This window comes from Mercenaria mercenaria, chromosome 6 (assembly GCF_021730395.1).
Source record: "Mercenaria mercenaria strain notata chromosome 6, MADL_Memer_1, whole genome shotgun sequence".
Classification (NCBI taxonomy): domain Eukaryota; kingdom Metazoa; phylum Mollusca; class Bivalvia; order Venerida; family Veneridae; genus Mercenaria; species Mercenaria mercenaria.
Genome location: NC_069366.1, coordinates 84,021,951 through 84,035,560, shown reverse-complemented (window position 1 = coordinate 84,035,560; position 13,610 = coordinate 84,021,951). Strand labels below are relative to the sequence as shown.

The 13,610-nt window shown below is 34.1% G+C and overlaps 1 protein-coding gene across 2 annotated transcripts in view; it reads left to right on the top strand.

The window, feature by feature from the left end:
• Window positions 1-10: 10 nt before the first annotated feature.
• Window positions 11-13,610, top strand: part of LOC123549892 (neuropilin and tolloid-like protein 1) — a 45,701-nt gene continuing 32,101 nt past the window's right edge. The window contains exon 1 of one of the 2 annotated variants that reach the window (XM_053546506.1): window positions 11-506. In XM_053546506.1, the coding sequence (XP_053402481.1) occupies window positions 482-506 (25 nt within the window). In that variant the 5' untranslated portion in view covers window positions 11-481. The remainder of the gene's footprint in view (window positions 507-13,610) is intronic. The other variant, XM_053546507.1, reaches the window with a different exon arrangement.

Sequence of the window (13,610 nt, the reverse complement as noted above, 5' to 3'; positions counted from 1 at the left end):
CTGCTTCGCCAGTCGCGGCAAGCACACACACCTTATATTTCTTACGTTTTGTGATTTCCTGACAGCTGAAGAACTACTGTTCTTTGGATATCTGTTGACAAAATTGATACACTATTTTTAGTGGTTTTAATAATTCAAACAACAAGAATCTTAATTATGAATGAATATAAATTTTGACATTTCAAGTGATTTTGATGTAGTGTGTGTTTAATTTAAAGGAGTATTAACTTAGATAGCTCTGTTTCTTTATGATTTAATTTTTGTGATTCTGATAGTTGTATGAATTTATTCAGACATGGAATATAGTGCATTGTATTTTATGGGCTGCTTGTGCACATGTTTGTAGGATTTGTTGAACAATATTTTATCTGAAATTAAAAACATTTTAGACGTGAATTCTACGAAACAAGGATTTATATATTTCCATATCTAGTGTTTTGTTAGAAGCATTCAAAAACCCATTCCAGTAAAATTAAGAAAAATGGATTTATTAACAAGTACGAAAGGTACGTATCCCGGAGATCTTAGTATACGATTTATATGATGATGATTTACAGAAAAAAATGATGACAATTTTATTTTAAACAGTTAATATGTTATTTTTGCATTTATGTTTTTGTGTGGCTTTCTTTTTCTTTTCATTTCGACGGGTGTTTAATAATTTCAATCGTAATATTCCCAGCATGTCATAATTTGTAAAAATTATAAAAAGTATTCATTTATGGTTACTGTTTGTTATTTCAACGTATATCTGTATATTTATTTTGGAGGCGAAATCTTACTTTGTACAACATATGTAAACAGCGTATTGATATCTCGACAAGATCGTATGATTAATCAATTTACTTATATTTTTTGCAAATTTGTATTTGAAATAAATATCAAACATTTATTTATTTATTTGATCCAACATATATACACTTTCATACCCACTTTTATGTCTGTCCAATTTTTTAAATTTTGTTTGCTGTAGTTCGGACAATCAGCCACAATCAACTTAAAAAATGTCACTATAGTTGCAAAATTCAAATTCTAAAAGCATGCACAAATTAATGAGGAATTAACTAACCTTAGAAGTATAGTATTTGACGATAGCGTATTTAACAGTGCTGTTAGTATTTAGAGTACTTTTAGCATTGGTGTAAGCAATAGTACTTTAGAAATGGTGGTGTGCAAAAAATTTTATATGAGATATTTTAAAACCATGTAAGTTCACATACAAAGAGCGCGCCCTTCCCCGACAAAAAATAAATACTTTGTATTTTAAGTTTGTTTTTGCTTGCAATATGATAGGTATGGGACACGAGATGTTTGGCGGTAAAGCGTTGTCATTTCCACATGCATTACATCTGTCTTTTAGAGAACCACGAGCTAGTCTTGGAACAATAAAACTTAATCAACGCATGCCTTTGTCATATCAGCGTGGAAAATCTATATTTGATCTCTACGACTAATTTCGTTTGCAAGATAACATCAAAGTCTTTACACCTCCGGTGCCATAATGATTGAGATAAGATTACGTAACTTACCGATTAGTCACGTAATGAGCCGAACCAGACACCGAAGCATAACGAATTCTCCGTAATTGACCGGATATTATCTTAGTGACCACATGGTGCGGTAATTGTTGTCAGTTCTCGTGTGGAAATAATTAAGCGTCTAATTATGTACAACAATGTTTCTATTTTTTTCTTTGTGATTTTGAACAAAAAGTCTAGAGAAAATAGTGCAAGTGTATTTTATACTAAAGCGAGGATGCTTTTTTGTGCGCTGTTTCAATTTTCGTCTGCGTGATCGACTTTACGGCGATGCCACTTTTTGCCTTTCTATTATGCATTGTAGAACAAAACAATCATAGAGAAAAAAATCTCTCGCTGCCATACATGCCGTAGGCTTCACCCTCCCCTAGCTTACATTTTGAAAAAAAAGACCATATAAAAATAGATCAATAATTTATATAAGAATTGAAATATTACCGGAGATTAATTTTTGAATTTTTGCTGCGACAATGTCAAAAGAAAGGCTAAAAACCCTGCATGCAGTAATATCATTTTAAGCAGCGTATCAAATTCAATATTTACATAATACATGCATGTGTACGTAAATGGTTATATGAAAAAATGCGACATTTGAAAGTATTGTATGTCATGTAAAATTTAATGTTTTTGTTTATCATATCATTCAAGTTGTAATCGTTGAGTATGATGACATAAGTTTTTATATTTTTAACATGTTTAAGTCCTGTATTTGCATTTAATCAACCGCTGCATATCATCTGCAATGGAATAACCCATATAAACATAAAAGCAAAACAAAAGCAAACAAACAACAACAACAACAAGTAAATGCTTCAGCCAAAAAAAAAAAGATGACGAGCCCATATGTAGATATACAGTGCATACTGGTGATTCAAAATCACACGAGGTCATCCAAAAGAACAACCTTTCCATGAAAGCATGTCAACATATCAGTCTTTTGATCTGATAGAGAAGACATGCATATCTTGAAATTGTGAAGGGTATCAAAATAGATGTGTCTGCTCGAATAAAATCAAAACAAGGTTTTTCAACTTTGAAGTGATTGAAACAAGTTTTATGCAGACACCCCGTTGATATGTTTTGAAACATATGCACCAAAAACGAATTTTAGAATCCTTGCGGTACGATAAAGTAAGATAGAAGTGCGAAAAAAACACTATTGCCCGCCTTGATGATTTCAAGAACTTGAAAGAGTCTCTTGAATGTGTAGAAAGTGCTCTTCAAGTTTGCCGCTCGGTTGTTTATTGTTATTTTTTTTGTTGTTTTGCAGACAAAATAAGTGTGATTTTTATGAGACTCTTACATTTTTGGAGTCTGGGTCGTTATGTCAAGTTTCTGACAAACTCGTTATGTCTTCAGTTTTTGAATTTGCAGTGAATGAAATAACTTGAAATATATCATAAAATCGTATAAATACGTCTGTGGGAAAATTTCAAAAAACATTCATTGGTCTTTTTATTTTTCTACTTAAAATCTATTGTGCTGAATAAAAAGAAGTATATCTGGAAACTCTCAAAACTTTTTATCCCGAATTAACAAGAGATTTATTTTGATTATTTTCCCATTCTTTGGACAGAAATAGTATAATTCATTATTTTGCCTTGAGAAAGTCCTTTGATTTAGTGTTTTCAAACAAATACGTTGTATCAACCATCATAAAATCATTCTTAAAACGAACGTGAAACCTGTGCAATATCTATGCCGAAATCAGTTCGAAAATTTAGAGTTGCACATGTGTCAAAAGAGCCGATATTTTATTCCATTGCAAGCAAAAAAACATGTAATACTATACACAGTAAAAATAACGGTAGTATCCACAAAAAAGGCGGACATAAATCAAAAGTTTAATATCCTCTTTGTTTTACATACGTCAGTCATCATGCTATACTTTTTACATATCATTGACCCCTAAACACCTATTGAAATAATCATGTCTATCAATGATTCGACCGTATGCACCCCAGGTAAGCTGATAAGCCTATTTCTGGTTGAATGACAAACGTCGAGCATGCACCTGTACAAAACGCACGTGCTTATAAATATATCAGGAGATGCCAAGATAAGTTCCATTTCATCAATATACCCTGATAAGAAAGCTGAAATAAACACAAACTTTACTAACATTTTAATTTACGTTTCTTTTTGCTAAGAAAACGACGGCTTTCGCCAAAATAAATTACGTCTTTCCTATGCAATCTTTCAAAGAATTTCCCGCATACAATGTTTATATTGCTGTGAAAAGTATATGAGCCATGCCATGGGAAAACCAACATGGTGGCTTTGCGACCAGCATGGATCCAGACCAGCCTGCGCATCTGCGCAGTCTGGTCAGGATCCATGCTGTTCGCTAACAGTTTCTCCAATTCCAATAGGCTTTAAAAGCGAACAGCATGGAGCCTGACAAGACTGCGCGGATGTGCAGGCTGATCTGGATCCATGCTGGTCGCATACCCACTATGTTGGTTTTCCCATGGCACGGCTCATATCATTTTAATAGCTTTAAAAACGTTTATTTCATATGCCATATTCTATTTTCAAGTTCCCGAATATATCAATATGAAAGTCTAAATCTATTAGCAGTGCTGTGCTTATGGCCTTTCTTAATCAAATGAACAAAAGAGGCGTACATTTACATTATTCCCAGATTTATACGACAATTAGTGCGCATTTTCGTTGCATTTTCCGTTCACTCATAAATCTTGATAAAGAACCCCTTATAAATGACATACTTTACATGCCTTTGGCCTGGACCTTCCAGTCCTAAGTGCTTCTTTGGCAGCGTAGAATAAAACCCGTCTCTCAATACTGCAAAATATGCAGCGCTGACACACGCCGTTATGAATGTGTACGGAACATAAACAACTTCTTGCTGCTATGTTTATGAGCCCAGTTTGCATATTCAAAGCTCATAAAACGTATGAATATACCTAAACACTTCAAATCATTGACCCACTCAGTGCTCATTAATCATCGCATTATCTCGAGCTAAACGCAGAATTGATTGCATTGGGCAGTTTTTGATCTACTCCGCTATCTACCCTGTCCATAAACAATATTTTTCTTCAAAACCTGCTTGACAGTTTACAGATAACAGACCGAAATCTGGAAATGTGCACTAAATGATACGATGTATTTAGATTAAATCTGGAATATATATGTTTTTAATAGAATTTAAAACATTTTATACCCGACCCCGCGTTCTGCTGCACGTCTGAAGAGTAAATTTCGATTTATTCAGCCGAAATCTTATTAGCAGTCACAAAATCCGTACAATCTACCTCAATTTTGATACATGAATTTATAAAAAAAAGCGTTTTACGGTATCAGTTACATAATAAAATCATAACCAAATCAATGGTGAGTTACGGAGATGTGGTCCAATGATTTTTTGGTAATATTTTCACAGATTTTAAATGTACAGTAATATTGTTCATGTAGAGACCTCCAGATTAGCTTGAAGTTGCAAAATAACTTTGACAAATTCAGACAACCAAAGCACACCAACATTGAATCTCACAAGTAAACATGTTACTCACATCTTTGTTTAGACTAAAGTTCATGCCACGCAGATCCTCGTGTAACCACAGATATTTTTGTTGGCATACACTTATTTGTGGAATGGAATGAGATACTTATTCCATTCCATTCCATTCCATTCCATTCATTTTGGTAATGTCCCAGAATATTTAATTGGAATCATGCAAGTCAAGGGCAAACTAGCGTACTTAAGAGTATGATGCAGTCTTGACAAGTAGTCTGAAGCTGTGGGATCTAATCTTGTCATACTATTTTTCGTGTCCTCACCTACACAGTACTCTGTATAAGTTCAAATTGAATTGAAAATGTCTGGCTTTGGATCCAAATGAGTTGTGGTTTGTGTTTTGGAGTTTAACGCCCTGATTCAACTTTTTTTCATTTATATCAATACGATTAGTTTAGTGACATACCGTTTCTGGGCAAGCTACCGCAGTTTACCAGTACTTGGTGCACAATTTCCTATACGAAGTAACAATTTCCCTTATTGGAACAGAGGTAGGGGGTGAAGAAACTCCCTGACTAAATGCCATGGGAAATGCTCCCCCCCCCCCCCCCCCCCCCCCGCCAGGAGGGACCAGCGCTCCAAATGAACATCAGAATAAATAGCTTGGCCCTATTTTTTAATGTTTCAAAGCATAACAAATAATCCATTCTGATATCACTCATCCCTATTCCACCCCCACCCCCACATCAAATAAAATCAGACCCAAAAAAGAATCTAATAACCTAATGACCTTGTTATTTCTGGCAAAACAACAATAATATAGCCATCTGAATAATTTCAAATATAACAATAAGACAATAACTGTGAGATAAATTTCTGCAAGAGATATCCCTTGAGATTGTCCAACAGTTTAATGAACCAATTCTACCTAAAGTTGAACTTTGGTTTGTCAATCTGTTACCAATGGTAATGAGATTTGACCTAAAGATGTAAACAAATCAGTATATTTTGGAATGGAATGGAATGGAAGGAGATAGTGAAATGGAATGGAATGGAATAAGTATCTCATTCCATTCCACAAATAAGTGTATGCCATTTTTGTTCCGCCTTTGACAATAATAATTTACAGTAAACGCTGTTACAACATGATTAAGGCCGAGGTGGATGATACGTTCGTTTCATTGTTTATCTTTCTTTATAATTGCAGAGTTTGTTTAAAGGTTAAGAAAACGAATACATTTTGTATGACAAGTTTGACAAGTTTATTTTAAATGTTCCTTTAGGCCAACAAACATGGAAATGTGGAGACAATTATTTAAACGGAGAATTTGTTAACATTCAGTTTTCTACACATAATGCATTCTAATATTACAGCATTAGAATTGCAAATATTTATACATAAAATATCTATAATCATACCTGTATTGACATATGACAAATGATTTATCATTTTACACGTGTAATTTATGTCCAAAGCGTGTACAGCTTGTTATCTAAATACAACAAAATTTGAATAATTAATAAAATGTTGTAGTATTGCTTTTTACATATATTAAGAAGCAACATTTAAGCTGTCTTCCATACGTTTGCGTCTACCTTTTTGTATTCTACCATAGACAAAGAAACAAATTTTACGTTTCATCCGGCCTTATATTGTTTCATTAGTTTCCATGTTACATGCTGGAAACATGTAGAGATATATCTCTAACTGGAGATCAAGACCTCTGATTCCACTTGAGCCACGATACCACACATCACGGTGAACCATCAATCTGAGGAAATTGTATAAGACAACCTAATGAACCGACATTTATTGAATTGAAAGTTAAGATTGTGTCAATATGGTAATCTATGACTCCTGTTCAGTATTTGATGGCTGCACACCTGGCGATCGGCGATACTGTTACCTCGTCTACATGATAAATTAATGATTTACCGCCTTCAGGGAAAGCTATCGTCTGCCGTTTTCATGATTTTCACTCTAATCGCTGAAATCGAATACATCTTTAAATGCCCGCTTAATATTTTCATTTCTAAATTTCTAAATAAATCTCCACTTTATTACAGTGTAATACGACATTTTCATGAAAATTGCTGTTGGTATACCTTTTGATAGTTTTTATGGAATTACTCAGAACTTTTTTGCACTCGTCTGCTTCTACCATTGTGACTGTTACTCGGTTCTTTCTGACTAAATCATCTGAATATTTAATCTTACTGATAACAGTTCCATGTTGCACTTGTAGAATATATCAAAGCATACGAAAAACTTTATGGAACGCCCTTAGGGACATGAAAGAATTATTGCAATGTCAGATATAAACTTGTTACCTACATTACAGCTCAAAATAATCTCTGAAACAAGTTCGTTAAAGGTATTCATACCAGATTATTTGGCGAAAAAAACAACAACACGAACGTAATTTGAAGCGATTCTAAAAACAAAAATTCTCTTTTGTTTCTTTTTTTTCAAAATCATATCAATGAAAATTTGAAAAGAAGTCCATGTTCACACCTTCAGTTTTTATTATTTATACGGTTCTGACTCAATTTGAAGAGATTATCAAATTCTACTAATATCTTAGTAGGTTCGTTGTTATGGCAATCGTTTCGACTAACTGCATGTAAGGTGAACTAGAGCTATGAATTGTTTACTCGATTCCTACATCTGAGCACCTGGTGTAAACAATCCTATTTATTTTAGAACCAGCGTGAGTTAAGAATTTCAAATGGTATTTGTATTAATATGATAAACCATTACTATGTATAAACAAGAAAAGGAAAAACTACATCAGAATAAAATGGAAATGATTATGAAATATCCTATTATTATTTATTATATGAGCCGTGCCATGAGAAAACCAACATAGTGGGTGTGCGACCAGCATGGATCCAGACCAGCCTGCGCATCCGCGCAGTCTGGTCAGGATCCATGTTGTTCGCTAACAGTTTCTCCAATTCCAATAGGCTTTAAAAGCGAACAGCATGGAGCCTGACAAGACTGCGCGGATGCGCAGGCTGGTCTGGATCCATGCTGGTCGCACACCCACTATGTTGGTTTTCTCATGGCACGGCTCATATAACTATTATGCTATTTAGTATATCTTGTTCTGCCAACGAACGCCAATTAACATAAAAGTTTCGTGTATTTTTGGAGCAGTGGTTATGGAGAAAAGGTTCTTTTGATATATGAATCCTTCTGTGTTTTTATGAGAAGGTTTATCTTGTAACAATAATGATATAGAAGATGAGCATCACTTTTTTATATTTCAATTGTTTGCATATGTATTTCGTTTGCTCATCTACTTCAAACGTTACTATCATTTGGAACCATATGTGCTAGAATTTCAAAAACGCCAAACCCAGATTGATGAAATCACAACTTTAAAGGGGAAGGGGTGACCGCCAGAAATTCATAATTTTGTGGTTAAGTTATTTCGTATTTTCAATACATTGAATTTGTGTAAAATCATGAATGTATATAAGAAAAGCATAAGCCGTCGGAAATTCGTGATATTATTTTGTCCATCATCTTTATAATTCTATTGCCTCTGTTTAACATTCATTTTGCATATTATCTTATATAAACACTTGCAGTACATGGCTGTTGTAAGTGTATAAAATTCTGAAATGAATAAATATATTATATACAAACAGCAAACACAGCACAACAAAAATGTGTCTTCTCGGGCAACAGTAGGAGTATTCGACCAGCTGATTTCGCATTTTCGATTTTTGATAAAGTACTTGATAAAGGAAAAAAGTGTAGCTTCTTTCCAGATGTCCTTTATGCAGTGACTTTCCCGAAATAATAAATGGGTCGATCTGTCTCTCGTCTGTACCGCATACAGACCGGTAATAGTCGGTATCCTCACCATACGCTTTGTTCATGGGAGATAACACATGAGGCTGTTCATTTTTTGTAAATTTATGCCTCTTTCCTTTTAAAATAGAACAAATAAGAGGTACAACATTATTTAAAAGATAAAAGATATCTTTTAGACGCTCAAAATTTCGACCAGACGTTCCTGCTTTGGAACAGTTTTCTTTTCATATAGAAAATACTTCAACGAAAAGTTATTCACCTGTGTGAATCTAACTCTCGTGCAATAAATGGTATGTTTTATTAGCCTGCTCCTAATAATGACCGCTTCAAATGGGTCATGCACTATTAGAATAGATAAGAATACGGAGCCAATTATTTGGTAATTGTTTTATTGGATACTGGTCAGTTTTGTGTGGTCAAGATTGGCTTTGATCTACCGCACCTGTTCGCAAAGCGTTAGAATATCAGGACTGTAACAGCTGTTGTTTCTGTAGATATAAATAATGAGGTGGCGGATTCAGATGACATAACAGAGGTTTAAGAGGGAGAAATGAAGACTGAAAAGTTTGGAATGCGTAAAGCGTTTGAAGAACTCCCAGAAGAATATACAGGAAATAAACGGGTTACATACTTCAGTTGAACATCATTTAGGCAAAAACAAAATGCCGATTGATCTGGAAAGACGGTACTGATGGAAATACATTAGGAGTTCGAAAATGTGTAAAAAACTGAAGGTCAAAGGTAGAAAAATTATAAATGTACAGACTGTGACATAATGTGTCAGTGCCGCATGCTGTGTTTTATAGCACTGTGAATGTGAATAACTCTTTAATCTATTCTAATTTCTGAAAAGACAGTCAGATCTCAGACGAACATTTGCTGAGATGATAAATATAATAAATACAAATTATGCCACAAAATTTCAGAAAGTTAAAAAAGAAGATCTGGTTGGTAGCTATACTAAGAGTTCCAATCACAAACTCATGGTCTACAGGTCTGAAGATTTGGATATTTGTATAATACATCGAGAAACTTCTACGAATAGTTAAGTTGCTTTAACTCCGTGTACTAACGTTTTCATCATTTCGGCCGCTCGCGATAGCTCTTCAGTACAACAGATGCAGTTTTTAACTCGAGTCCTTGGTGCACATGCTGTTTTTAACTCTTTTTCTCTATTTTAACAAGTTATATTCAAGAAATCCGTATTCATGATGTGTACGAATTCAGATAAACTATTTTTTGTTTAGAACTATACCTCAATTTTGATAGATTTCTCCAGGTCATGAAATAATGCATCATAATCATTTTGAATTCATCGTGTTTCAGTCAGTTTCTTTATTGTGAGGCTTCCCGTTAAGTTTTTTTTCTGGATAGTTCGTTTAGCAATCTATCAAGCTGTTATGGACGTTTTATATCTAAATATTTTCCCATCCTTTACGATGTTTGTTTTTAAACCAAAGTTTATGATTTATAGGCGATCTGTTTCCACTCCACAGTATATGAACTACCATCTGACACTTTTTTTGTAATGCACGTTTATTTCGTGGTGCACCACAATGAAGTCTCCAGCTGCTGGTGTGCTCTTTGATACCTTCCAGAATAAAAATATCAGCACAGGGTGTCTTTAGTCTGTTATTTTATGTATATGGAGCGAGGTTAAAGAATGCAATCAGTGCACTACGCACTTACTTCACTACGCACTTACTTCAAAGATCTGTACTGAAGATAAACCTATCTTCGGTAAACTGTTTACGTTTCTTATTCAACTGACTTTCTTTAAAGGGGCACAGATTGGTTAATGAATAAGGGAATTATTTCAATATTTCACACAAAAGCTATATTTCGTTAAATTTTAGTTAAGTAAGTTAAGTATCAACGTATTAATTAATTGTCATTGCATGCTAATCGATTTTTCGAAACATTGAAAGTTTGAATTATTGGTTGAATCAAAGCAACGCGTTAGTGTACAATGGTGTATGAAGAAACTATATGAGCCGCGCCATGAGAAAACCAACATAGTGCATTTGCGACCAGCATGGATCCAGACTAGCCTGTGCATCCGCGCAGTCTGGTCAGGATCAATGCTGTTCGCTTTCAAAGCCTATTGCAATTAGAGAAACCGTAAGCGAACAACATGGATCCTGACCAGACTGCGCGGATGCGCAGGCTGGTCTAGATCCATGCTGGTCGCAAATGCACTATGTTGGTTTTCTCATGGTGCGGCTCAATTATCATGAATCAGAGTATGTTGATATTTTATATGTATGGTAAGTGCTTCTGTTTCTCATCACATTTTATGCGTGTTTTTATGCACATTTTACGTACTACATGAGTGTTTTCGTAAATAAAGACAGCCAAAAGTAAGTGCTGAATCAGTCAACTTCAGTTTAAATTAAAGTTATAGTTACTTGATAATGAACGCACTTTCCATATGTCGAAGCTTTAGAAAATAATATAGAAGTATGCCCCTTTAAAGTTGAAATAGCGAAAAAAATGTTCACTCCACCTGTGAGAAACCAAATGAATCATAGTTTATACTTGTCTCATCTTGTTGATAGAATATTATTTTGTTTTCTGAAAATATGGCATGAGTTGACTTTAACACGTTTTTTGATATGATTATTTTCACCAAAGAGATGAAATACTTAGTTACGTAGTTAATGAAAAGAAACTACGGATGTTTGTGTTGGCAAACCTGTGGATCAGTAGCTACAGGGTTAGTTACAGAATAAATATTTCTCGTCTAATTTACTTATCACTCATCTATCGTAAATGAATCGCTAGAATGAGAAGTAGTCCTGACAGTATAACTAACTGAGAAACAAGGTTCTGTCATCTGGCCAAGTTTCCTTGTAATCATGAAAGACCTATCTAATTACCGTGATGCCGGTTGAAATGACTGTACATGGATATTCTTTGGGGTGGTTTTCGGTGGTTTTGGGTAGTATATAAGAAAGGACTACTGTGTGTAATATAATCGGAGTCAATTTCATGACAGTCGATTTTCATGCTATTGACTGAGATTTAAATTTGATAGCAGTTTTACAGAAAAGTGCGTTTAGCTTGTAAAATAGTATCATAAGAGCAAGGCGAACAGATTCCAGTGTAATACATTGGGTTTGGAGATCAATTTGAAATTCTTTTATAAGATTCCTGAGACAGGAACCATTACAACAATTGTTAATACTGTATGTTAACATAATTGCATTTCCGTTTGACAAGATAATATGGTCAGTAGACAAGACAGTATAACAAACAGACAAAATAACACAGCTTTAACCAAGTTAATACTGTATGTAAACATAATGAAACTAGAGCTGATCACATCAGACAGTCCCGGCGTTCCATAATTAAATGTGCAACATTCCTTATGCCCCCTTCCAACCCCCCCCCCCCCCCCCCCCCCCCCACTCACCCCTAGCACCAGCATAAACGAATTTCTAACACGACCAAACCGAATGTGCTCACCAATTCCAAAGGATTAGAATATGTAACTGAGTTGTAGATGTTTTGTATGTTTTCTGAAAAATAATCATAATTAATATCAAACTTGTATTAAACACGTACCGTTTTAAAGAGAACCTGATCTGAATAGTTCCGAATGATGAATGCTAAATAATATTTGTTTTAATGACTTATTTATCAGTTCAATTGCTTTGAACCTAGAATTTACATGTAAAACAAGTGTTTCAGTTGTTAACTACTTCATATTAATGGGCAGTTAAAAATTATATTGTTCTTATATAGTTTTTTTTTTTTTCAAAAATTCTCTTCACATTTATTGTTAACGAAATTACATATAAAATCCTTATCATGATTTACGACCGTTATGCCTGAAATTGTTCTGTTTTCCTTCATTTCGTAAAAGAGTAGAGCAAACAGTTGCAGATAATAAATATAACACTTAAAGTTTGGTGTGTATATTTCGTGACGAACTTTTTTTCTGTTCATTTTTTTTTTTTTTTTTTTTTTGATAAATAGTTATCAGACATATATTCAATCAATATTCTTAATCGTGCATTTACAATGCTGGAATGGGTGACTTAAGAGATATTTAATGACAAAATTGCGACTGATATTATTTCGCTTGGTTGCGTTTCGTAGCATGCTTCCAAAAAATGTTCTTACAAATTTTATTTACTATCTGAACATAAGCTTTTACGTGACTTGTTGCTTCACAGATCGTCTCATCGTTGTTCTCATGCTGATTTTTTTGGATGGTAGAGTCCATCCAGTTATTCTGTATGATAAATTTGATTTAGCAAATCAAAACTGCTTTGTTATATCTCTACTACATGTGGAGCTTCAGAGATGTTAAAGTACACGTGTACCCTATATTTGAGCAAACATAATTACATGTATATTGAAATTAGTTCTTTTCCTATATACTCTTAGTAGAAATCAAAAGAAAATTCGAACAATTCACTTGCTTCAAACGAAGAAATCATAATACATTGCATGGTGAAGCGTGGTTTTGAAAACGAATTTTATCCCTGGTCGTATACGATATTCACAGACTGACATTTCCTTGAGACACACCTTTTCGCTAAGAAAACGCAAAGTCTTATCAGTATGCACCAGACAATAGAATTTGTTTGTACGCATCTTCCTAATATGTTTTAATTTTACGAGCTGTGGAAGAATTTCTACTTTACATGAACGATAAGATTAATCTTTTATACACTAAGCCCCATTTAATACCTGTTAAACCCGTCAACACTTTGAACTATGTTCCCTCATTTTTCATCCACCTCTGATAATTCCT